This window comes from Electrona antarctica, assembly GCF_951216825.1.
Source record: "Electrona antarctica genome assembly, chromosome: 8".
Classification (NCBI taxonomy): Eukaryota; Metazoa; Chordata; class Actinopteri; order Myctophiformes; family Myctophidae; genus Electrona; species Electrona antarctica.
Genome location: NC_136789.1, coordinates 18,786,408 through 18,813,907, shown reverse-complemented (window position 1 = coordinate 18,813,907; position 27,500 = coordinate 18,786,408). Strand labels below are relative to the sequence as shown.

General features: G+C 45.1%; 1 protein-coding gene across 1 annotated transcript in view; it reads left to right on the top strand.

Moving 5' to 3' along the window:
* Nucleotides 1-27,500, top strand: part of LOC306928392 (protein furry homolog) — a 94,118-nt gene that overhangs the window by 10,653 nt on the left and 55,965 nt on the right. The window contains exons 2-13 of the mRNA XM_079508448.1: nt 3,549-3,742; nt 8,676-8,729; nt 9,178-9,317; nt 9,575-9,665; nt 11,066-11,145; nt 13,740-13,820; nt 16,171-16,339; nt 16,553-16,645; nt 18,370-18,468; nt 21,764-21,865; nt 25,992-26,095; nt 27,058-27,166. Of these exons, the coding sequence (XP_079364574.1) occupies nt 3,549-3,742; nt 8,676-8,729; nt 9,178-9,317; nt 9,575-9,665; nt 11,066-11,145; nt 13,740-13,820; nt 16,171-16,339; nt 16,553-16,645; nt 18,370-18,468; nt 21,764-21,865; nt 25,992-26,095; nt 27,058-27,166 (1,316 nt within the window). The remainder of the gene's footprint in view (nt 1-3,548; nt 3,743-8,675; nt 8,730-9,177; nt 9,318-9,574; nt 9,666-11,065; nt 11,146-13,739; nt 13,821-16,170; nt 16,340-16,552; nt 16,646-18,369; nt 18,469-21,763; nt 21,866-25,991; nt 26,096-27,057; nt 27,167-27,500) is intronic.

Here is a 27,500-nt window from a genome sequence, read left to right as displayed (position 1 = left end):
TGTGTGTGTGTGTGTGTGTGTGTGTGTTGTGCACCATGGACGTTCCAGCAAGATGGAGCAGGGCCAGTTTCATCAGTTTAATCAAGTGCCTTGGTAAGTGTGCACGCGCACCTGTGAGCATGTGTGCTGTGCGCACGAGTGTGCATGCTCTTGTACTTCTACCGTCGCAAGCAACACCACATGTTCTGAAAACTTTTTAGTTGAATCACCTAGAAGATGCTATGTTTATTGTATACCTGGTATCCTATAGTGTCAATGCACATTATTTTGATAGTATTTAGTTTCGACTGATGCTTTACTGATTTATGCTTTTTTAGTTTTCCTGGTTTACCTGTAGTGCTGAGGCACTACACTGTATCTACATGTGATGTATGCGATTACCTTTCTTATTGTAAGTCGCTCTGGATAAGAGCGTGTCTCTAAATACCCAAGTAGATATGCTGAGTAGACATTTTGTGGTTCTCGACTTCTAACAATGATTTAATGGTTTTAGAAGGCTGTGGTTGGAATCAAAGTTAAGCTTAATGGCGACCACATACAGTATTGTTCTTCATAGTATCCCCAGACACACACACACACACACACACACACACACACACACACACACACACACACACACACACACACACACACACACACACACACACACACACACACACGGATGGAGTGCAAAACATACTCTCTCCCCATGCCTTCGGCCTGTTGGAGACAAATAGCAGATGTAAAAGCTGGCAAATTGAGTGGCAAAGTGAGTATAACGTTGTTTAGTGGAATCAGATTTTTGTGTTTTGATGTATGGACTGTCAAGGTAGTTTTTTGCCACTCAGTAGGTGTATAACTTCCAGGTATGATGATGATGTCACGCACATACCCTCTATATGCAATGTGGCTCTGTGAAGTGAGTGTGGACATAATAGTGGCCCTCTGGAGTGAGTGTGGACGTAATGGCCCTCTGGAGTGAGTCTGGACGTAATGGCCCTCTGGAGTGAGTGTGGACGTAATGGCCCTCTGGAGTGAGTGTGGACGTAATGGCCCTCTGGAGTGTCTGTGGACATAAATGGTAAATGGTGCATTTATATAGCGCCTAGCGCTTTACATAGATTGTGCATCAATTCACACACACATTCACACACCGATGGCGGCGGAAACCATGCAAGGCACCAACCTGCACATCAGGAGCAATTTGGGGTTCAGTGTCTTGCTCAAGGACACTTCGACACTAACTCTGGGGTTCGAACAGGCAACCTTGCGGTTACCATCCAGCCACTCTACCCCTGAGCCACCGCCGCCCCCTATACAGTATAGTGGCCCTCTGGAGTGAGTGTGGACATATAGTCAGAAGCAGCGAGTGCATAATCCGGCAACGGCATGAGACGTGGCCGCGGGGAGGACCGGCAGCTGCCGGAGTAGGTGGATGGATTATGACAGCTCTGTTCCGCTGCTCTGTCGGTCCGTTCGGCAGCCACACTCCAGCCGACGCAACTGCCGGTAAACTGCCGTTAAACCGCCGTTAAACCGCCGGTAACAGCCGCGGCGCTGCCGGGGGGAGGGCCGGCATGTGCCGGGGGATTATGTCCGCTTCAACTGCCGGTAACAGCCGCTGCCGGGAGAATGGGCGGCAACTTCCGGGAAACTGGGGCGATTAGGACACTCGACTGCTGCTCTCTTCCACGGCAATGCGTTTGGTCCGACATGCATTGCGTTGTGCTTGCGGTTATGGTTAGGTTATTTAGCCTTTAGCATCCCAGAGTAGGGATGCTAAAGGCTAAATTGGTTGACCCTATAATACTTGAAGAATATTACATGAAGTATACATTAACTGTGGTACACTCCCTTTTTTCCCTCTACACCAACGGTCTTTCTTGACCCTTGTAGATACAATGTTTGACGAATGCTTGCCTGTTATGACATGCTGAGAATAGGGACACAAAGGCTCATGTGGATAAGTAAAAGACACAGCTAAGGGATTTCAGTCAACAGAAGGTCTCCCATGTAATGCTGCGAACATACGTGTGTGTGTGTGTGTGTGTGTGTGTGTGTGTGTGTGTGTGTGTGTGTGTGTGTGTGTGTGTGTGTGTGTGTGTGTGTGTGTGTGTGTGTGTGTGTGTGTGTGTGTGTGTGTGTGTGTGTGTGTGTGTGTGTGTGTGAAGTGCGTCAGCCCTATTCAGACAGAGTGTTTACATGTCAGTCTTCTCAGTGAAAGTCTCGGGGGCAGGACACAGAGGTCACCAAAGGTTAACTCACTCTCACAGGGAGAGCTGTTCGCACGCATGTGTTTACACACACACACACACACACACACACACACACACACACACACACACACACACACACACACACACACACACACACATGTACACACATGTACACAGAAGCTGTGTTTGTGTGGTTGGTTTATGTACCACATCGTTGCTGTCGGGCAGAAACCTTTTATCTCCAATTCTCCATATTCTAACTTTTTGCGTTTTAACCTTTTTCGTAAGTGAATGCTCCTACTCGGTCATACTACAGCGTCACACAAAATGATCAACAGTAGCAGATCCACACATCTTCTGCTATTTCTGAATTTGAATCCTGAAAAGTAACAGTTTTGTACATATGAGGTTTCCACAATTATCCCACAATTACTAAGAGGCTCAGGTTGGGGTTAGGGTTCTGTATTCAGGAGTTTAGGTTTAGTGTGTGCGTTGCGTGCGTGCGAGTGAAATCCCTAGATTGCACTAGGAGCATTTTTTGGCTTTCATAACATGTGACCAGCCTCCTGGACTGAAGAGGTTGTGCTATTTTAAGAACGTGTGTCATGGTACAATATTTCAAAGGGGCACATGACTGGAATGAGCCTCCCCTCCTGTTCATCTGTTTGTCTGTCTGTTGTCTGTCTCTCTGCCACGCGCTACCCAGCGACATGTCACCCCTGTCTGTCTGTCTGTCTGTCTGTCTGTCTGTCTGTCTGTCTGTCTGTCTGTCTGTCTGTCTGTCTGTCTGTCTGTCTGTCTGTCTGTCTGTCTGTCTGTCTTTCACTCGGGTCTGTAAGAGCTATTGTTTTCTCTGATGTCATCAGAGACATTTCTCTGATGTCATCAGAGAAAACAAAATATCAGCTGTCAACTATGTGTGTGTGTGTGTGTGTGTGTGTGTGTGTGTGTGTGTGTGTGTGTGTGTGTGTGTGTGTGTGTGTGTGTGTGTGTGTGTGTGTGTGTGTGTGTGTGTGTGTGTGTGACTTCTGGCCATCCTTGTCAATCCAGCTCCACAGTGTAGGAATGAACAATCTGCAAGCTAACTTCAAGCTAGCTTGTAAATCTGCTCCTTTACCTCATTTCTACCTGGATGTTTAGGTCCTAGTAGTAGTACAAGGCTTTCCACTACTCTGGACCAGTGAGGGTGTCTATTCTGAGCTAGCTCTGTCTCTAATGACATTAGTGGCATTGGTAACACCTGTGAAGGAAGTAAGGAAGCAGCCCAATTTCGAGTCAACAGTCTATCTGAAAAGACTTTGTGTAAATTCATGTGTCAATGAAGGGTCTCTCTGTCCTGCCCTGTCTCTACAGCCTCTCCCGTGGGACTGAAGCCGCCCCTCCCTCCAGTCAGCGGGACCCCCGGAGAGAGGAAGGGCCCTGTCGCCATGGCGCCGGTCAACGTGGACCCCGAGAGCAAGCCGGGCGAGTTCGTCCTCAAGAGCTTGTTTGCCAACTTCACCCTGCTGTCCGAACGCAAGATCCGCATCATCATGGCGGAGCCGCTGGTGAGTGTGTGTGTGTGTGTGTGTGCGTGTGCGTGTGCGTGTGCGTGCGTATGCGTGTGTGCGTGCGTGCGTGCGCGTGTGATGACCTGCCAACATTAGACTGCAGGGCCCCCCGCACACACATAAACAGCCCATTACCACAGATAACGGAGCACTGATTTCTGATGTAATTTATTTACAACTAAGAACTGAGCACGGCAGTTATGGTGAGAAAACGCTAATGTTAATGCAGATGAATTAGTTACACTTTTCGCCAGAAACAGACTGTATCAAATATGAGTGACTGACTATCGTAAACAATACAGAGCCACTTCCATGACGATATCGCCGGGATAATTTGTTTATTTTTGGACAACAATTCTTATATGAGCCGATTCTAAGGTGACCCAGTGTTATTGAGTCTGTCCTGATGAAGCGTCAACTTAATAAAGAGCAAAATGTTTTGCAAGCTCTTTCTTTGATTTTATTATCAGAGATCCCCTCCTGAACATTTGTACCAAATTTGTTCTACACACCTGTCACCAACCTTTGAGGTGTGCATAGGCCTTCTAAGAAATTCGCTCCATATCAAATCACACAGGCTTAAAGCCTTAATACCATATCATACAATATTTATTTCTAGTCCTAAACTATGTTTAAGTGGTTATCTTGTCATAAACAACGAATAAAAAAACTGCAGAGCGACAAGAATCACACAGTCTGGCATTTTGAGAGCATCAAAGGACACTCAGTGGGTAGGACGGTTGTTCCCAGTAAAGGACACTCCGTGGGTAGGACGGTTGTTCCCAGTAAAGGACACTCAGTGGGTAGGACGGTTAGGACGGTTGTTCCCAGTAAAGGACACTCCGTGGGTAGGACGGTTGTTCCCAGTAAAGGACACTCAGTAGGTAGGACGGTTGTTCCCAGTAAAGGACACTCGGTGGGTAGGACGGTTGTTCCCAGTAAAGGACACTCAGTAGGTAGGACGGTTGTTCCCAGTAAAGGACACTCAGTGGGTAGGACGGTTGTTCCCAGTAAAGGACACTCAGTAAGTAGGACGGTTGTTCCCAGTAAAGGACACTCCGTGGGTAGGACGGTTGTTCCCAGTAAAGGACACTCCGTGGGTAGGACGGTTGTTCCCAGTAAAGGACACTCCGTGGGTAGGACGGTTGTTCCCAGTAAAGGACACTCCGTGGGTAGGACGGTTGTTCCCAGTAAAGGACACTCAGTGGGTAGGACGGTTGTTCCCAGTAAAGGACACTCAGTAGGTAGGACGGTTGTTCCCAGTAAAGGACACTCCGTGGGTAGGACGGTTGTTCCCAGTAAAGGACACTCCGTGGGTAGGACGGTTGTTCCCAGTAAAGGACACTCCGTGGGTAGGACGGTTGTTCCCAGTAAAGGACACTCAGTAGGTAGGACGGTTGTTCCCAGTAAAGGACACTCAGTAGGTAGGACGGTTGTTCCCAGTAAGGACACTCAGTGAGTAGGACGGTTGTTCCCAGTAAAGGACACTCAGTAGGTAGGACGGTTGTTCCCAGTAAAGGACACTCAGTGGGTAGGGCGGTTGTTCCCACTAAAGGACACTCAGTAGGTAGGACGGTTGTTCCCAGTAAAGGACACTCAGTAGGTAGGACGGTTGTTCCCAGTAAGGACACTCAGTGGGTAGGACGGTTGTTCCCAGTAAAGGACATCAGTGGGTAGGACGGTTGTTCCCAGTAAAGGACACTCAGTGGGTAGGACGGTTGTTCCCAGTAAAGGACACTCCGTGGGTAGGACGGTTGTTCCCTCCGTGGGTAGGACGGTTGTTCCCAGTATGAGAGCATCAAAGGACACTCCGTAGGACGGTTGTTCCCTCAGTGGGTAGGACGGTTGTTCCCAGTAAAGGTTATTATATTACAGGAGTCTGGCTGTTTGTTTAGAACACGTCTAGACGGATAAATTGCCAATCTGCTGTAATATGATGACCTTTATTGAGAACGGCTGTCCTTACCTGTAAGTGACCGTTGATGCTCTCAAAATGCATTAAGATGGATGATTAATTCTGTAGTCTTCCAAGATGTGTGTGTGTGCGACGAGCGTGCGTGCGTACTTGCGTTTGTGCGTGCGTGCGTGCTTGTATACTTGTATTACTACAAGTACTGTAGTATAGTATAGTAGAATTTGAGAAATAGACGTGGGATTTATTTTTAAAGGTTTTTAGAGTTAGGCTTGAAATTAGGAAATGATTGAGGTTGGAGTTATTAGGCTCAGGGTTATAGAGTAATTCCGGATTGATATACTTAGTTATGTGCCGTTGTCACACACCGGAAATAGTCGGTGATCTACAAGCGTGGGTTGGCAGCTGTGTGCAGCTAAGTAAAACTCAGGCTTTAGGATTACAATTGGCACAAAAATAAGGTAGAACCATAGCTGTCAGGGTGCCGCTGGCCTAGTGGTTAAGGTGCATACTGCCTAGTGGTTAAGGTGGATGTACTGGCTATATATGGAGTGTGTCTTAAGTGTACAGGGTTTGATGAGGTCAGATCAACATATGGAATGTCAGAACAGGTCGGCTCCATATATGGATATCTAAGGGTGGCAGCGGGGGCAGTGTCTTGAGTGTACAGGGTTTGATGAGGGCCTAGGTAGGGCCGGGCCTTAATTTTCGGGCCTGTTGAGAACTTCAGTTTTCGCCGACTGCCGGGCGCGGCTGCACTAATAACTTTGGGGCAGGCCCGTCTAGGGTTTAAATGGACAGGTATCAGTCAAAAGGGAGACATCGAAGAGGAAGGATGGATGGGGAAGGATCAACATATGGAATGTCAGAACAGGTCAGCTCCATATATGGAGATCTAAGGGTTTGAGGTTTGAGGTCAGATGTAGAGTTGCTGGCCAATATTGATGACATCAGGGATCTCCATATTGAGTGTACAGGGTTTGATGAGGGCCCAGGTAGGGCCGGGCCTTAATTTTCGGGCCTGTTGAGAACTTCAGTTTTCGCCGATTGCCGGGCGCGGCTGCACTAATAACTTTGGGGCAGGCCCGTCTAGGGTTTAAATGGACAGGTATCAGTCAAAAGGGAGACATCGAAGAGGAAGGATGGATGGGGAAGGATCAACATATGGAATGTCAGAACAGGTCAGCTCCATATATATATCTAAGGGTTTGAGGTTTGAGGTCAGATGTAGAGTTGCTGGCCAACATTGATGACATCAGGGAACTCCATATTGATGACACCAGGGATCTCCATACATTAGGGATCTCCATCCCTGATGATGTCACGTGATGTCACGAGGCATGACCATATATGGTTATGAGTGGGGTGACCAACCAACCAACCAACCAAACAACTGACTGACGGGAAATGCACGAGTTCATAATAAATGCGACCTGTGGTCGCAAAAACCTTACAAGTGAAGTAAGAAAAAGAAAAACCAAGCACGACAAACAGTCAAATTACATTCCATTGAGGTTATTCAGGTCAGTTAAATAACATTGGGATTATTGATCATATGACTTTTAGAGAGTTTCTTAAAACTTGCCTCACTGGGTGCTTCAGTGACGTATTCCATTTTGCATTTGCTGCCCTATACATTTCAGATCTGTATCCCATGAGTACCACAGACGAAGTCCAAATTTCAGACTGACCCCTCCACGAAAAGGCCTCGTTGTCCTGAACCCTTATCTATCATTTATATATTATGGATCAATAGTGTGGACTTAGACTGTTATTCGTCTGTGGTACTCAGGGTTTTTGTTTAAACTATGTGACCCCTAGTAGCCTGCCTGGTAGCGTGACTACGACAATCTCTCACAATGCAATACTGTATTTGTACAGTACAGACAAACCGGTTGTTTACTATGACAAATATTCCTAAAGAAACCCACAGAATTGCGTGGCTCTACTCTGAGCCATGAGAGACTGGCAGATTTCCTTATAATAAACCATTAAGGCCTGGAATGATGTTTAACTACTTTAACCATTACTTTAACCATTATTTTAAACTTTAGCTTTTTTTTTTTTATCGTAAAAACGTGTGCAAATCATTGGATTGGTTCCAGGGGTCCCTGGAACAACACATATTCAGATGGGGGTCGGTGGCCAATTACATCCACGGGTCTTTGACAATGACATGAAATAGTTTGAGAACCACTGAGAAACATAGGTTTTTCAGCAAACTGTCATAAAAGACATTTGTAGAATCTGGTCTCATGGGTTATTATAACATAACCTTGTAGGAGTGAGGCTATAGAGTAGCTTGAACCGAGGAGCCGAGACGCAGCCAGTGAGGGAGGAGCATATCGACTGTCTGCAGACATACAAACCTCTTTTGAAGCATTATATATCAGAGGAATGCTGCTGGTACAGTATACCATCATATCCATTAGCCCTGAAGAACCAGCCCTGCTGCTATAGCATCATATCCATTAGCCCTGAAGAACCAGCCCTGGCAGCAGCAGAGGGTTCATTCCAGTTCAGTCCACTGTGTTTATTTATACGTGTCGTCTGCATGGATTAAAGCTCTCAGTCCCGGATATTTTCATATACAAGCAAATGTTAAAGTTAAACCTGGTTGACAATATAGAACTGCAGGACATTTGTGTCAATTGTTTAAAAACTGTGTGTGTGTGTGTGTGTGTGTGTGTGTGTGTGTGTGTGTGTGTGTGTGTGTGTGTGTGTGTGTGTGTGTGTGTGTGTGTGTGTGTGTCGGGGGGGGGGGTCCTTTCACACTAAATGGTAAATGGTGCATTTATATAGCGCCTTTATCCAAGGCGCTTTACATAGATTGTGCATCAATTCACCCATTCACACACACATTCATACACCGATGGCGGCAGAAACCATGCAAGGCACTAGCCAGCACATCGGGAGCTGTTAGGGGTTCAGTGTCTTGCTCAAGGACACTTCGACACTAACTCTGGGGGAGTTTTTGAGCGTGGATTGAACTGCTTTCTTCCCCTCTCACCTGACCAGGAGAAACTTCTGAACAAATCTCTGCAGAGAGGAGAGGACCTGCAGTTTGACCAGGTACTCACGCGCACACACACACACACACACACACACACACACACACACACACACACACACACACACACACACACACACACACACACACACACACACACACACGCACACACGCACACACTCCAAATAACATGGATCCAAATAAGTTCAGAATGTACAGAAGGTTAACTATACACATGAACGTATTCACAGTCAACATAGGTCACACACTTCCATCTGCCATATTAACAACGAGATTATGGGAAAGGTTGTTTCTTAGTCTTGGCTTTTATTATTATTAGCTTTTTTTTTTATTTACATATTACTGTTACTTGTATGTTCAAAACCGTTACTTTTACTTTTTAAAATATTTATAAAACCCACAGGCAGACTTAACCACTTTGACTTTCAAGATGTTTAAAAAATCAATTGCAAAAATAGCTGAACATAGCTCTCTTCATGGGCTTTCTAGTTGATCAGCACCATGAGTTCCCTGGCGGAGTACTGCCTCCCGTCCATCCTGAGGACGCTGTTCGACTGGTACAAGAGACAGAACGGCCTGGAGGACGAATCCCACGAGTACAGACCCAGAGCCAACACCAAGTCTAAGAAGTGAGATCACATAGAATAATAATAATAATCTTAGGCCCACTCTAATTTAGATGTTAATATATGCCTATTGTGGATGTGCCTTGAGTGTTGTTGTTAAATGATGTTGTATCGTTGTTTCATTGTTCTGTCTGTCTGTCTGTCTGTCTGTCTGTCTGTCTGTCTGTCTGTCTGTCTGTCTCTGTCTCTGTCTCTGTCTCTGTCTCTGTCTCTGTCTCTGTCTCTGTCTCTGTCTCTGTCTCTGTCTCTCTCTCTCTCAGTGATGAGCAACAGAAGGACTATTTGTTGGAGCGGAGGGATCTGGCCATAGACTGCATCTTCTCTCTGGTCCTCATAGAGGTCCTAAAGCAGGTACACTTCAGTCATACAGTATTATTGCATAATAATATTTTAATGATTAATCTCAATATGACATACAGTAATATGTTCTCAGAAATAAAGAATGAGGCCAGCATAATAGTTTTTCTCTTATTGTTAATACAGCCATTTCACTTTCAAGTCGTCTCATGAGCAAGACTGTTGTCTCCCACAGTCAAATGCTTCTGCCATACCGTCTAGAGAAACGGTGATCAGAGGATAATACAGATGTGACGCCTCCTCCCCGCTTTTCATTTCATATTTTCTCCCCCCATACACTGATGAAAGCTGTATAGCCAAAACATTTGTAACTTATGGCATATGGAGAAATATAAGAAAAATCACACCCGTGTGAACTGAGTGGTGTAAGGTCTTATATAGACTGATCAGCTGTGGTCTGACGTAATGTCTGACGTAATGAAATCACACCCGTGTGAACTGGGTGACCATAGTAACCATGCTCATTTGTTGGTACGAACAGACACGTAAACTAACAAAGCTGAAATCACACCCGTGTGAACTGGGTGACCATAGTAACCATGCTAATTTTTTGGTACGAACAGACACGTAAACTAACAAAGCTGAAATCACACCCGGGTGAACTGGGTGACCATAGCAACCATGCTAATTTTTTGGTACGAACAGACATGTAAACTAACAAAGCCAGTTGTAGGAGTGGTTTACACCACTCAAAAATCACACCCATGTGAAGTGAGGGGTGCTAATATATTATTATAATATAAAATAATAATAATAATAAACTTTATTTATAAAGCGCTTTTCGAAAACAATGTTTACAAAGTGCTTTACAGTGTCAAGGGATAACCAACAATCAAATAAAATGCATAAAATAGACAGAATAAGACAATAATAGAACCAAAGCATATACATGCATGGACATGAGAAAATGAGCAACAAGATAAATCTAAGGATATAACTAATATATCTAATATATAAGTTTAAGGATAAGGATATAACTAATATATATATATCTAATATATAAGTCTAAGGATAAGGATATAACTAATATATATATCTAATATATAAGTCTAACTCATGTTGATTAGGTGATGTAATGGTGAAAACAAACGGTGCCAACACAAACATTAAATGCCATTAACAATAAAGAGGAAATATGACGTAATGAGGGACAATATGACGTACATTTTCCCTTCATTGTCAATGGCGTTTTAAAACAAACATTGAACTAAAAACAAAAATGGGACCTTCTCATTATGAGCATGATGCTTTGCATGCCGTAACACAAACATATTAATTCAACATATAAAACATAGCAGACAATGTGCTTTAGAGACCTTCCTAAAAAGGAAAGGTTATACATAATAGATCATGAAATTAAATCAATCGCCCTGCTGTATCTCTGTCCCTCTCAGATCCCCCTGCATCCTCTGTTAGATGGACTGATCCAGGAAGTGATCAACCTAGCCTTCAAGCACTTCAAGTACAAGGAAGGGTAAGTTACACAACACAACAACACAAACCATCACATCAAACACAATAGCAACAACGTCAACAATTCCAGTTGTCCAAAAAAAGTAGGCCATGTATGGCCTACTTGTGTGCAAGCAGAGCGCGCCATGAGGTGCGCTCACCACTGTTGGTACTACTGTTGCTCTGAGTCCTAAAGCTCTCTGCTGCTTTATGGGTACGCCTGCTGCTTTGAGTCCCTATAGAGCTCTCTGTCCGGGTACGACTGCTGCTCTGAGTCCTGGAGCTCTCTGCTGTCTGTCTGGGTACGACTGCTGCTCTGAGTCCTGGAGCTCTCTGCTGTCTGTCTGGGTACGACTGCTGCTCTGAGTCCTGGAGCTCTCTGCTGTCTGTCTGGGCACGACTGCTGCTCTGAGTCTTAGAGCTCTCTGCTGTCTGTCTGGGCACGACTGCTGCTCTGAGTCCTAGAGCTCTCTGCTATTCTAAATCCTTTAGACCTGTTATTGACCTTATACCAACCTCGAAAAGTACCTTAGTTACGTCACCAAGAATGGTGGTCCCTTATTGGCTGTTGGAGATACATACATACATACGTACGTACGTACGTACGTACATACGTACATACATACATACATACATACATACATACATACATACATACATACATACATACATACATACATACATACATACATACATACATACATACATACAGTACATGCATACATGCATACATGCATACATACATACATACCCAGCCGATCGCAGTACTTGCACGCTCTGCTTGTGAAAGCAACTAACCTGCTAACAGACAGCTTAACTTGATCTAAACCGCTACCGGATTGGCCCAAACATTGTGTGACGTTTGTGCCCGCTGTACAAAAAAAGGTAGCAGAGGGGGGCGATTTGTCGAATCCACCTAATAATGTCTGACATGTGCAGACATGCTGCGCTGGACAGTGCACCTAAAAGGGGGACCGAAGAGAACACGTCATGCTGCTGTGGCAGTGGGACACAACAAGGTGTACTCCTTTGGAGGGGCATGTGACGGGGAGGAGACCCAGGATCGGATTGATGTGCTCGTCTTCAACACAGTCTCTTTGCGCTGGAGGAAGTTACCTCCTGTGATGACTGAAAGAGGAGAACATCCCATTGAGGTTCCCTCCATGCGCGGCGGCCACTCAGCCATGCTGATAGAAGACACCATCTACATATGGGCAGGGTTTAAATACTTCGCAATGGACTTCTGCAACGTTCTTTATGCATTTAATGTTGATACCCACGCGTGGTTCAAGCCCGAGGTTTCAGGGACTGTTCCAGGTCCGAGGAGCGCCCACTCGGCCTGTGTCTTTGGAAAGGTCATGTATATATTTGGGGGATTCAACTTGCGGACTAATGTCAGCATGTTGGACATCTACAAGTTAGACACTACCACAATGGGCTGGTCTTTAATTGACACCAGGGGTACTCTGGGGCGTGCTTCGTCGTGTCACACTGCCACCATCGTTGGCACAAAAATGTTTATATTTGGGGGCAGATGGCACCAGGACAAGATTAACGACATCAGAGTGTTTGACACAGAGACCGACTGCTGGCTGAGCACGCCTTCTGCACAGCTTCTTCCAGAAGGACGCTGGTGGCATTCAGCCTTAGCCTACAATGGAGAACTGTACATATATGGTGGTGAAAACTGGGACCTGGCCTTCAATGATCTGTGGAAATTCAGTCCAGAGACCTTCTGCTGGACGAAGGTTCAGCCCAAGGGGAAAGACCCACGTTGGATGTCTAGGATGTGCTGTTGCTTGGCGGGTGATCGTGTCATCTTCTTTGGAGGATACACACCCGATGATGTATACATCTTAGACTTCAGTCCTAGTCTGAAGATGTTATGCAAGCTAGCAGTTATTCAGTGTGGTCTGGAGATGTTGGGACTACCACACGACATCAAGTGGGAGCTGGAAGCCATGACTACTGGCAGCAACATGAAAAATAACTTGAAAAGAAGAAAAGGAAAGCGTGTGCACAGCGAGTCCACAAAAAAAAAGAAAAGTGGATGACAGCGGCAAGGAACAAGTTTCAGGCAATGGAACAGAATAAGGGGGAGAGATGAGGACATTGTCACCTTAAGAAGTTTCCTTTCATTTAGATGAGAAAGAAAGCAGAGAACAGGAATGATCTTTGGAGTTTCTTTTTTCTCTCATGTTTGAGGCAATAATAATGTGAGATCAGTTATTTGCCAGTTGCTTTTTAAATCCTTTCGAGTTGTGTCCAAATATTATTCTCAGCTCTTGCTCCTGTCCCTCCATGACAAGACGTCATGGTTGATACCATATCAATTTCACTGAAGACTGAAGACCTTTATCCCTGCTCTTTATCCCATGGCTTTTCATAGACGTTGCAAACAACCCCAAAACATTGTCATCACAGACATCCCATACAGACAGACAGAAAGATGGAGGGAGATAGGACATTTGCCCTCTACTGAGCGCACCTTTCCAGTTCAACAGATTCTGAGACAGCTTTCTAGAATCCACCTGTGAACGTGAAAACACTCCTGAATGTGACCTGTTTGACTGTGTTTTCAGTTAACTTCATGTGTGTGATGTTTCTCTCATGCAGGTATCTGGGACCTAACACGGGAAACATGCACATTGTGGCTGATCTGTACGCTGAAGTTGTGGGGGTCGTAGCTCAGTCCAGGTAGGTCTCCACCTGTGTGTGTGTGTTTGTGTGTGTGTGTGTGTGTGTGTGTGTGTGTGTGTGTGTGTGTGTGTGTGTGTGTGTGTGTGTGTGTGTGTGTGTGTGTGTGTGTGTGTGTGTGTGTGTGTGTGTGTGTGTGTGTGTGTGCGTCCTTCAAATGGCCGACCTCTACACAAGAAGGGCCACAGTTGGCAACAAGGTACTGCTCTGTGTCGTGCGTGCAGGGTGCGTGCGTGCGTGCGTGCGTGCGTGCGTGCACATGTGTCCGTATGTGTGTTTGCGGGAATGTGTGTGCTATGCAAAATTGGGGGAAAATATTGAAATATGCCTGTTTTTTTATCAGTTTGTTAACTCCTGGTGCTATTACTGTAAGTAGGTTATCTAAACAGATGCTAGGAATGTTGCTAACCTGTTGCCCCAGTTAGTTTGTTTGGTTTGGTGTTTGGCAGCCAGGTACACATCTATTAGGCCTATTAGGCATTTGTTTCCTGATGGTTTGAATTAGTGCTGAATAGTGCCGCATATTTTTAATTTCCGTTTGCAAGCATAATAACATTTAATTGCGTTTCTCCTAGAAACACAATGAAAGAATGAATAGTTTAAGACTCAGTATCTAAAATATATAAATAAATAAATAAATAATATGAAAAATATATATGGCATCTTAAAAATAGCAGCAAGCAAATATTTTCAACTTTTTAGAATTTGGATGAGAATTTTAGAAGAGCACTATTTTGTTAGTGGACACACGTACTCGTGGTCAAACTAGCACTAGAATACATGTTCAGAAGCATCTTCCATAAACCCCACGGTCTCAGATTTTTCATAAAATAAATTGTTAAAGCAAGAACATAGGTTTAGAACGATAATACCTAAACATCATCTTTCTACTTATCATTGTGTTAATTTGCTTAGGAAGCGCAGCACTAGTGTGCTGTTTCACAAATCACAGATTAGGAGGACTTCAGTCATGAAGTCCTCCTAAAAAGGTTTTCAGTCATGAGATTTGATGTTGCTTCATTCCATGCATCCTTCCTCTGACCTTTCACTTTCTCTGTAAGTCTGGAGGTTTAAGAACAGCATCTGTTAAATCTCACAGTTCCATGTAGCACCTGTTACTTTCAAATTGTTTATACATTGCACACGCAAACACTTTGCATATAACACAGAGGGTTATTCACTGTCTCAAATAGTGCTAACTGCACTGCCAAACGCTTGTCTGTCACACACACACACACACGCGCACGCACGCGCACGCACACACACACACACACACATGCGCACACGCACGCACCCATGCACGCACGCACGCACGCACGCACGCACGCACGCACGCACGCACGCACGCACGCACGCACGCACGCACGCACGCACGCACGCACGCACGCACGCACGCACGCACGCACACACACACACACACACACACACACACACACACACACACACACATTCCCCCCACATCACCTTTCCAGATGCTGTTCTAAATATAGCACTGAGGAGTGCTTTCTACAAATCATATTTGAACTGTGGGCATGCACATACACACCATTGCGCGCACACACACACACACACACACACACACACACACACACACACACACACACACACACACACACACACACACACACACAAACACTTGCCTGTACCTTAACTAAACTTTATAGCAGCAAATAAACCTAACCAGACATTAATAAGTAGTACAAGAATGTCTCTGGCTAAAATACAACCTTGGATGTGTTGTATTTGTGTCTGGGGGTAGCTCACCTTTGGACCACAAGGTTCTGGGTTCAAAGCCCAGGCACAGAGTAACTTAAGTCATGCATTAGGTACTGTAGTACTGGGCGACGCGCAGCAATCCATCTCCCAGAGGTCTCGTGCTTTGAAAAGAGGATGGATGGCGCCCTCGTTCTCGGCTGATGCAGGCAATAAGCTACTCCAACCTACTTAATCCATTTTGCCCGATTGGCAAATAAATGAGAACTAAACAAGAGGGTGTAAAAGGGGAATTGCAGGTCGCAGATCCAGTCTGTGTGACTGAAATTCCCTGAATGTTGTAATGTGTGCAAATTACCGAGCCAGTAGGCGGGCTCTAGACCGGATCTGAGCACTGAGCAGTAAATAGAAGCCGTTCTCCAGCAAATCAACCAGGTCGTGCATTTGCGGGAGCTTTGTGACTGCTCGTGGGTGTACGTGAGCGGACACTAATTCATGTGAGACTGCCGGAACTTCCGGGAGAGGTGGGATGTCTGTTGCTGTATTGTACAGTATGTGTATGTGGCAATATAGCCCTGTCTTGTACATAATATTAATAATGATGATGATAACTCTGTCCATCATGTGTAACGTTCAGGTTCCCTGCTGTGAGGAAGAAGTTCATCTCCGAGCTGAAGGAGTTGAGGCAGAAGGAACAGAGTCCCTACGTCATCCAGTCCACCATCAGCCTCATCATGGGGGTCAAGTTCTTCCGCATCAAGATGTACCCTGTGGAGGACTTTGAGGCCTCCTTCCAGTTCATGCAGGTACCATTGAACATGATTGATTGATTGATTGATTGATTGATTGATTCATTGATTCATTGGTTGCTTGTGTTTTCAGGCCTAAAACCAAAACACGTGGGGTTTGGGAATTGTTGATGATCACACACTCTTTCCCCCTCCTCTTAAATGTGTGTTTTTCTCTTTCTACCGCCCTCCCTCCCTTCCTTCTCTCTCTCTCCCCCTCTCTCTCTCCAGGAGTGTGCCCAGTACTTCCTGGAAGTTAAAGACAAAGATATTAAACACTCTTTGGCGGGACTCTTTGTGGAGATATTGGTTCCTGTAGCAGCGGTAAGTGTGTTAATCATCTGGATTATCTGGATCTGAGTGTCGCTCACCATGACAATGACCTCACTCACTCAGGTTACTGATGGTTCCTTAGATCAGGGGTTCTCAACGTTTTTGGCCGGGGACCCCCGGAAATGCTTTGGCAATGTCTCGGGACCCCCGCCCCGCCCCCTCCCGACCCCCAATATAAATTGACTGCTACAATAACCTTAACCCATTTTGGGCGGGAACCCCTTTTGGTGTTTTAAGCATTGTTATAATTTAGCTATTGAAAAATAGCAGATCTACAAGCTCATAGCGCGCCACCGAGTGGCACGCTACGAGCTTGTAGGTCTGCTATTTTTGAAAAGTCTTGAAAATAAAATTTAAAAAAAATCTTTTTTTTTCTTTTTTTTCTTTTTAAATCATTTGGGGACCCCCTAAAATAATTTGGCGACCCCCCGAGTTGTCGCGACCCACGGGTTGAGAACCCCTGCCTTAGATCAGCACTTCCCAACCCATGGGCCATGATGATATTGCAAGTGGGCGCCCAAATAACTGGGGGAAAACACAAAGATTGTATTGGTAATATAACTTTATTGTAAAAAGAAAAAAGAAAGTATTTATTCTCTTTAAAGAAATATTAAATGAATCAAACTTGTAGAGAGATCAAAGTCTTGGCGAGCAACTCACAGAACTCAATGCCAAGCCTCTGATCCGCACTCACCAGATCGGTTTTAAGGCTTTTTAATGTACCACAGCAGAAGAGTCAACGATAGCAAAGCTTACGACGCTTCTGGCCCTTCATCCGCATTTGAGAAACAATCTTGTCGAGCCCGTCACATATCATCTTTGTACTTCCTGTTGACATTTCAATTGACAACTCGACAAACTAATGAAAGTGTGCCAGGTGGTGGGGTGGCTATTATGTCCCTCCCTTTCAACACAGGAGTCAAAGGCCCTGCTCCCCGTCCCGGCTTACTACTAATATACTTGTATAAGAAGGGAATGAGGTTATAGCGGAGCCTAGATATCTAGCGCCACGTGTTTCACAATGAACTTGAGCTTTATTAACTCCAAGGAGGTTTTTTCTCTTGTTTGATGAAAATGCTTGTTTCGTTCATTTATTTGTAGCATGTAAACATTCTAGCTGCATATGGAATGGTGCACTATGGCAGTGGTTTTCAACCCTTTTCAGACCACCATTTGATGAGATTCAGCCTCTCTAAAACTAAAGAATAGTTTGTTGTTGTTGGATAAGTGTTTGTTCACAATTGGCATGCTGTATTGATGTGATACCATAGGAGAGATAATGTTGATTAAAATAACAATTGTTTTACATTCTAATTGTGTAGACTCTTTGTAAATTATGTAATGTAGATGTTTAACAATAATTTAATTCTTGAGAGCGTGGCAGTTGAGAGTGAGACGAAGAACCATCTAAGTCCATAATAATTATCCATAATGTATAAATTATAGATAGCAAGGGGTCAGCGATAACGCGATAGCCGATTGGTTACGGTGCATACCATGGCCTCTAATGCATGATCAGCTATTCCCTGGTTTGATTCCTGGCCGGCAAGCCCATTTGCTGCATGTTTCCCTGGGATATGTGCTCACCTAAGCGTGAGGAGGAGGGAATCTGTCAACAGTTGAACTGCTGACTGTGCATAATCTCTCCATCTCCAGCGGTTTTCTGTTGAATACGATGATGAATAACCTGATGCTGCTGTTTGTCTGTCCTGCAGACTGTGAAGAACGAGGTGAACGTGCCGTGTCTGAGGACCTTTGTGGACACACTGTACGACAACACTCTGGACCTGTCCTCCAGGAAGAAACATTCACTGGTCAGTGTCCTGTCCTGTCCTGTCCTGTCCTGTCCTGTCCTGTCCTGTCCTGTCCTGTCCTGTCCTGTCCTGTGTATTTTCCTCTCCATTAGCAGACGTTGGTAAAAACTGTAACTGTAACAACACACAGATTTTATCTCTCAGTAGGAGCAGATATAAAGAGACTGCTGAGGCCATGACAGTACTTTATGCATCAGACAGACAGACAGACAGACAGACAGACAGACAGAACGTTGTACATGTTTTGTATTATTTGTGTCAGCTGACATTTCCCCCTCAGATTTTAAGCATTCTTCCCCAACCAGCCACATCTAATATAGCCCACACCCATACCTACACCCTACCTCAGGGCTTCTCAATCCGTGGGTCGCGACCCCTCGGGTGGTCGCCAAATTATTTTGGGGGGTTCCCAAATTATATAAAAAATAATAATAATTTGCAACTGTAATGGCTGGAAAATGGAAATTAAGAGTTTACATAGTACACACAGTGCATGCAAACCTTTCCTTAATGATTATATCTGGTTTCAGTATTTATGATACATTTTTCTCAGTTTGTATTGGTGGTGGGGAGGGGGGGCGGGGCGGGGGTTGCGAGACATGGCCAAAGCATTTCCGGGGATCCCCAGCCAAAAACATTGAGAACCCCTGCCCTACCTAAACCCCTCATATACTCCACACCCCTACCTGTCCTACACCTATAGCCTAGAGACCTAGCATGACCCTACCTACACCTATAGCCTAGAGACCTAGCATGACCCTACCTACACCTATAGCCTAGAGACCTAGCATGACCCTACCTACACCTATAGCCTAGAGACCTAGCATGACCCTACCTACACCTATAGCCTATAGAGACCTAGCATGACCCTACCTACACCTATAGCCTAGAGACCTAGCATGACCCTACCTACACCTATAGCCTAGAGACCTAGCATGACCCTACCTACACCTATAGCCTAGAGACCTAGCATGACCCTACCTACACCTATAGCCTAGAGACCTAGCATGACCCTACCTACACCTATAGCCTATAGAGACCTAGCATGACCCTACCTACACCTATAGCCTAGAGACCTAGCATGACCCTACCTACACCTATAGCCTAGAGACCTAGCATGACCCTACCTACACCTATAGCCTATAGAGACCTAGCATGACCCTACCTACACCTATAGCCTAGAGACCTAGCCCTACCTACACCTATAGCCTATAGAGACCTAGCATGACCCTACCTACACCTATAGCCTAGAGACCTAGCATGACCCTACCTACACCTATAGTCTAGAGACCTAGCATGACCCTACCTACACCTATAGTCTAGAGACCTAGCATGACCCTACCTACACCTATAGCCTAGAGACCTAGCATGACCCTACCTACACCTATAGTCTAGAGACCTAGCCCTACCTACACCTATAGTCTAGAGACCTAGCATGACCCTACCTACACCTATAGCCTAGAGACCTAGCATGACCCTACCTACACCTATAGCCTAGAGACCTAGCATGACCCTACCTACACCTATAGCCTATAGAGACCTAGCATGACCCTACCTACACCTATAGCCTAGAGACCTACCCCTACCTACACCTATAGCCTAGAGACCTACCCCTACCTACACCTATAGCCTAGAGACCTAGCATGACCCTACCTACACCTATAGCCTAGAGACCTAGCATGACCCTACCTACACCTATAGCCTAGAGACCTACCCCTACATCTATAGCCTAGAGACCTACCCCTACACCTATAGCCTAGAGACCTAGCATGACCCTACCTACACCTATAGCCTAGAGACCTACCCCTACACCTATAGCCTAGAGACCTACCCCTACCTACACCTATAGCCTAGAGACCTACCCCTACCTACACCTATAGCCTAGAGACCTACCCCTACCTACACCTATAGCCTAGAGACCTACCCCTACCTACACCTATAGCCTAGAGACCTAGCATGACCCTACCTACACCTATAGCCTAGAGACCTACCCCTACCTACACCTATAGCCTAGAGACCTAGCATGACCCTCTGCAGTGCTTTGTGGTTGAGGGCAGTGCAGCTCCCATGCTGAGGGCAGTGCAGCTCCCATGCATGACCCTCTGCAGTGCTTTGTGGTTGAGGGCAGTGCAGCTCCCATGCATGACCCTCTGCAGTGCTTTGTGGTTGAGGGCAGTGCAGCTCCCATGCATGACCCTCTGCAGTGCTTTGTGGTTGAGGGCAGTGCTGCTCCCATGCATGACCCTCTGCAGTGCTTTGTGGTTGAGGGCAGTGCTGCTCCCATGCATGACCCTCTGCAGTGCTTTGTGGTTGAGGGCAGTGCTGCTCCCATGCATGACCCTCTGCAGTGCTCTGTGGTTGAGGGCAGTGCTGCTCCCATGCATGACCCTCTGCAGTGCTCTGTGGTTGAGGGCAGTGCTGCTCCCATGCATGACCCTCTGCAGTGCTCTGTGGTGGAGGGCAGTGCTGCTCCCATGCATGACCCTCTGCAGTGCTCTGTGGTTGAGGACAGTGCAGCTCCCATGCATGCCAGGCAGTGATGATCTGGGTGGTGTCTCTGTAGAACGCCCATACGCTCTTCATGCAACCCATTCATTATGGGAGCAATGCACCTCACACACACACACAACAATAATCATCAGTCATATCAGAGTACTGAATAGAGAGGAATGACAGTAACGCTGTGCTATCTAGTCTTAATCGTTTTTCCTGCGCGACACCACGCCTGTTCCTGTACATTCTTTCAGAGGGGGTACGCACGGCGGGACGACAATAAGACAGGCAGATAACAAAGCTTTACTGTGTGATAGGTGTTGACAGACAGCTCATAATAACACATTCCTCCACCCTGGTTGGAATAGAACACCAGCGACTCAGATCCATCGTTTGCTATAGCTTCAGTAGTGGAAACAGTACTCATATTTATTTTACTTAAGTAACAGTATTAATACTCCAATGTACTGTAGAAACACACACAATAAAAGTCCGTAATCAAAATGCACTTGAGTAAAAGTACAAAAGTATTGGCATCAAAATGCCATGGAAATGATTGAAACATGTAACCGTTAACCGATAATGCGAGTTGTAATCAATTAATACTAATCAATCTCTTACCCCTCTCTTTGCATCTCTCTGCGACTGCCCATGGGTTAAAGTTTTCACTCACTGGATTCCATAGACTTCTATGGTCTTGGTCCAGCTACAAACATTTTCACTCGCACGATTTTATTTTGCTTTAATCCATGTCATGTCTCTCTCTCTCTCTCTCTCTCTCTCTCTCTCTCTCCCCATCCAGGCTCTGTATCCCCTGCTCACATGTCTGCTGTGTGTGAGTCAGAAGCAGCTCTTCCTCGGCAGATGGCACGTCTTCCTCAACAACTGCCTGTCCAACCTCAAGGTCAGCCTCTGGTTCACGGCTTTGTTGTTCAAGTGTCCATGAGCAAGACACAAAAACGTGTGTACAGAATGTACTTTTTATACATACAGAAGGTATATAAATCAATGAATACATTCAAAGCCTGGGGTGACAGGGTGAATCGAATCAGCACAAACCAAGCACCACAGAAGATGGATATGGCCCAGGTGGTATGGCCCAGGTGGTCTATTGATCATAACCACGTCCATTGCGACTGTCTGTTATTCAGAATCATCATAGAAACGGGTCGGTTATCCATAGCAACAGTCTGCTATTCATAGCAACGTGGGGTTATTGGAAGCAGCGTTTTGCTATCCAAAAATAACAGAATGCTGTGAGCAATCATAATTGAGAACTCCGCAAAGCCATGTATTAGGCTAAATATAAGTATGTCTTTGGCTCCTCAAATGTTGAGGAGCCAAAACATAATGTCAAATATATTTCTTAACCCATTCTGGGCGGGAACCCCTTTTGGTGTTTTACCCCCTCAGGCCGGGAACCCATTTTTGGGTTCTGTACAGTATGTACAGTATTCAAAAATGTAAAAATTTTGATGCTGCTATATAAATATTTGAAGTTTTTCAGAAACCTTAGGTCAGGATTTAGAGGCGTTTTTAGCCTCAGGCCTAAATGGGTGTCTGTGATTGATTAGTTAAAGTTCTCCCGAGGCTCTCTCTGAGTTGTCGTTAAGTCAGATGTTCTGACAGCAAATTTAAATTTACTTTAGTCATAGTCTTTTGAATACAATTTAATTTAGTTTTAGTCATAAATCTAATCAAGTCATAAATCAACACTTGCGTGCGTGCGTGCGTGCATGCGTGCGTGCGTGCGTGCGTGCGTGCGTGCGTGCGTGCACGTGTGTTTATGTACAACTGTGCATGTTTTCAAGACACATGCACACACCCTTATCAGTTATCTCAACACAAAGTGATCTATCTGTGTTATTTGACTGCGATGGCATACAGTGCTGCTATGATCTGAAAGTTGTGTAATAATGTATTAACTTGCCTGGGGAGAGATGCATTCTACTGAATACCATTCAGTAGAATGCACTGTTCTCATTGTTGTTGGAATTATAACACCTGTGCTGCTGTGTCTGCCAAAGCTTCTCCTAGACGTGCAGTATCTGTGTCATCTAGTAGACGTAAATGTACTTGCTGTCCCTGCTGGTGGTGTTATTAACACTGCCATGTTGTGTCTGCTGTCAAACGTTGAATTAGGCTACTCAACGCCTGACACAAGTGTTGCCAGATTTTGCGAGATAAATAAGCCACCAGGTCTTTGAAAAACAGCCCAAGAAGAAGCGACCATATAGGCCACATGAGCACTTCAAGTGTGAAATATTTCTGAAACATTTTAACGACACAAATCTGATACAGGGGTCCCTGGCACAAAGACATGGCAAGTTGGCAACACTGCTTGACATCCGTAAGGCACCTAGGGGTGCTGCCAGTAAGAATCATACAGTACTCATATTGAAAGTCTGTAGATGTACAAATCCCATGTGATCTTCAGAGTTACTAGTGATTCTTCATCTTCACCTTCATTTAGGAACCTCTATATCAGGGCTTCTCAAATTAAGTGCACACTAGGGTGCCTTGACGCAGGTACAGTGGTGCCTCAGAATACTTTGATATTTGGAATTGATCAATAATTATGTCACCACTTAGACCCTCTATGCTCAGTAAAACGGACCCGAGTTAAACTGTCCCTGGTGCGTTCTATTTCAGCCTACAGTACACCAAGTCTCTTCACCAAAAAGAGCCAATTTACAAGCTCACTAGTCTCTCGAGACTTTCTCCTTTATTTGCCGATGGGTACTCAAATTGCAAGCTCACTAATGCGTCAAAACGTGGCATGTTGTGAGCTTGTCGATCGGCTATTTTTGGTGAATGTTCCCCCAGAATAGGAATGCTGGGTTTTAAGTATAAATATTATCTGTCCTAATGGAAACAAATATTCTCTCTAGTTTTTCTTCTGACATATATTTCTTTGGGGGAAAGATTTACATATTCACGTACTGTTAAAATGAAAAAAGGTGCTATAAAGTAACATTGTAATTCAGGGGTGCTGTGGATGAAAAAGTTATTTACAGGGGTGACCTGCGCCAAAAAATGCATATAGCAATGGTTCTCAAACTGTCAATTACCACCAAATTAAGATGTATTTGGCCACGGACCCCCATCTGTAAACATGGGAGCCAGCCGAGCCACAAGATTTGTTTTGTTAAAAACTAGAATTTCGCCGCCCTTCGGGCGGCTCATCCTAGTTCCGTTGCAGCGCAATGGGAAGAAGGAAATTGCGAGATTTGAGAGACTCCACTTCATGTTTCAGCTGTGTTTTTAAACCCAGTATTGTGCCCTTCACATGTATTAACGGATGGGTATTATTATTATTTGTTGTATTTTATTTTCACATCAAAGCAAATTAAATTAAATTAAAATAAGCACACATGAAACTGCTTTTTACTGTTTTTGTTTACTTACAATAAGTTACTGTTTTTGGAAACCAAAAGATGTTGAGAATGGAGCAGAACATACTGTAGTATATTTTTGTGGGGACCTTGACTGCATTATAGTAGGCCTACAATCTTTTGGATTGCAGTGACCCCACATTGTTTCTTCGGGAACAATATTTGTAGTTACAATGAGGGCTACATGAGCCGAAGGGAGAGAAACACGTCGCCTCTCTCCAGTCCGTGCGTATGGTGCTGCTGGTGGCTGAATAACAACGGATCGCATCGCTGACTGACATAAACGCACAGTTACAATTCAGAGGCACTTCAATAACAAAACTCAACTAATAACGCTTGTGTGTGTTAATCTGCCCGATGCTGACGTTAGTATATAATGTTTAGATTGTTTTCCTCTTGTACATGCGTTTGTGGGCACAGTGGCAGGGGGTGAAAAGCCGATTTGTCCCATGGTGTGCACTGCGCAACTGTGCAGTGTAAAACATGCTGAAATCAAACCACACACACACACACACACACACACACAGTCACTCAGTCACAAATCCTCCACAGTGTGATTACGTGTCTGCAGTGACACTGATGCGAGGTTACAATGAGTCCGTGGTGTGGTGAGACTGGGAAAGGAATAATGCGCGGAAGAGCTTGGCATCCGACTGCGCGCGTTGTGTCGATGAGATGGGCGCGTTGGGAAATACCGCACCGAAGCACACTCGCCTATTAGTTTGCATTGCATTTGCACAGTGCGCTCAGTGCGATATTTCCGAACGTGGCCGTTGTGTGTGTGTGGGTGTGTGTGTGTGGCTGGCTGGCCTGTGTTTTGCTGCGTGGGGATCGCCATGTGAGGGGGCTAGCCAATAAGGGCCCTGTGTTGCATGTGGAGAATTGTGTAGGTTAGTGTGTGTGGTGTAGCCGAACGGGGTGGTGAGAACATGAGGGGGATGTAGCACAGCAATCGGTGACCCCTACATTAAGCTGTGTTGCTCCCAGCATGCAGTGCAAATGCGTGTTGTAGCAACCGTAGCCAATGGGAAAACAGGATGCAGTGTTGCCAGGTCCGCGAATTGTAAGCGAGTTGTAAGTAGCGTGTTGAATGGCATTTTTTCTGGGCTTGTTTTCATAGACCTGGCAACAAATTAGGCGGGGGTGTCGGTGCTTGTGGCGTGTTTGTGTTTATTATTGATATTGATATTGTTTGTGAGTCTGGACGGGAGGCGGCTTTAGTGGCAGTGCAATGACAATTTTTACGCGGGTGATGTTGAGTGTGGGCGTGCTGCGCGACATGAGGAGATAGCGGAGGGTCGACGCGGAGGGTAAGTCTGTGACGTGTTAGTGTGTTTAGTGGGTTGTTGCAGTGTGTGTTGCAGTGTGTCAGTGACGTAGTAGCTGGTGCCTTTTGTTCCTGGGTGCGAACAGCGTTTTGGGCACACCTTTTCAATATTGTATAATAGATGTTTACATTATCTGATTTACATTGACTGCCAGCGATTTCTCACCACATACAGTAGCACCTTTAAAAAACAAGTTGTCATGTGTTAATTGGTAATACAGTGAACAGGTGTTGCTGTTGTTCCAGATCTGTGAGTGAAGAGTGTTGGGCTGAGTTTTTTTTTATGTTTTTTATGTGTGTTCTTACAGAACAAAGACCCCAAGATGGCCCGCGTGGCTCTGGAGTCTCTGTACCGGCTGCTGTGGGTGTATATGATCCGCATCAAGTGTGAGAGCAACACGGGAACGCAGAGGTACACCACATTCATCTGAAATCTAGTTTTACTCTAATCTACAGTTGATTTTTCTTTCGTTGTATTTTGGCGAGTGCAACCAAACATAAAAATGTGAAAAAAGGTCAATGAGCATTTTTCGACATAGTCGTCAAAATTAACACTGTGCACCACAAACATGCACACACACACACATCACAGACACATGCACAAACCCACCCAGGTCAAGTTAACCTCGCTTTGGTCTTCTACCAGTTTTTACTTATGTTTATTCATTTTGCTCATTAAATCTGTTAGTAATCACTGTTTCATCTCATCTCTTTCACTCTCTTTGCCTCATGCTGAGCTTGTTTTCTTTGGGGAGCATGTTGTGATTCATTTTAATGTAGTATAATAGCTTTTCCCGCACACATAAATCCTTTGATTGGCTGATGCCGGTTTTAATGAACAATCCAGTTTGTTTTATTATTATTTTCACAGCTGAGGAACAGTATGGTGTATTCTGTGGAACGGCATACACCGTGTAGTAGCATGAGCTCAAATCTGGGCCAAACAGCAACCAGAGCTATCGAAAGGAGAGTTCTGTCAATGTAATGAGGGGGCAGAAAACAGCCCGGTCACGTGGCTCATGTAACTCGTTTGTCACTCTAAAGCCCATAGATTCCAATGCATTCCGTAAACCTCCGGTTCAGGCCTTTGTCACTCTTCGCCAGTAGAAGTCTATGTCAAACAGCTGCCATTGGACTGGCAGACAATGATTGGTTGATTGATTGATTGACTGATTGATTGATTGTAATGTAACATTAAGTAATATATCTCTCCTCATCCTGTCTGTCTGTCTGTCTGTCTGTCTGTCTGTCTGTCTGTCTGTCTGTCTGTCTGTCTGTCTGTCTGTCTGTCTGTCTGTCTGTCTGTCTGTCTGTCTGTCTGTCTGTCTGTCTGTCTGTCTGTCTGTCTGTCTGTCTGTCTGTCTGTCTGTCCAGTCGTCTTACATCCATCACGTCCACTCTGTTCCCTAAGGGAAGTCGTAGTGTCGTTCCCAGAGACATGCCCCTCAATATCTTTGTCAAGATCATCCAGTTCATTGCTCAGGTGTGTATGTGCACTCACACACGCACGCATGCACGCACGCACGCATGCACGCACGCACTACAACGCTATACAGAAGTTGATCTGTTCAACTTCAGCTACAAAGATACAAAGCTCCAGATATGCTGTGCAGCTGTTTGTTTGTATCTTTTGTATCTGCCAGTATGAACGCAGCATGACAGTATCATCTTCAGTGGAGAAGCTGACATCATTACACAAACAGCATGTATGTACTGTAGCCTCAGCAGCACTCTGATAGTACAGGATTATTAGGAATGTAGGTCATCATCAGACTATTTGGACACTTTAATTTCACCAGAGCCCATTATATAAAATG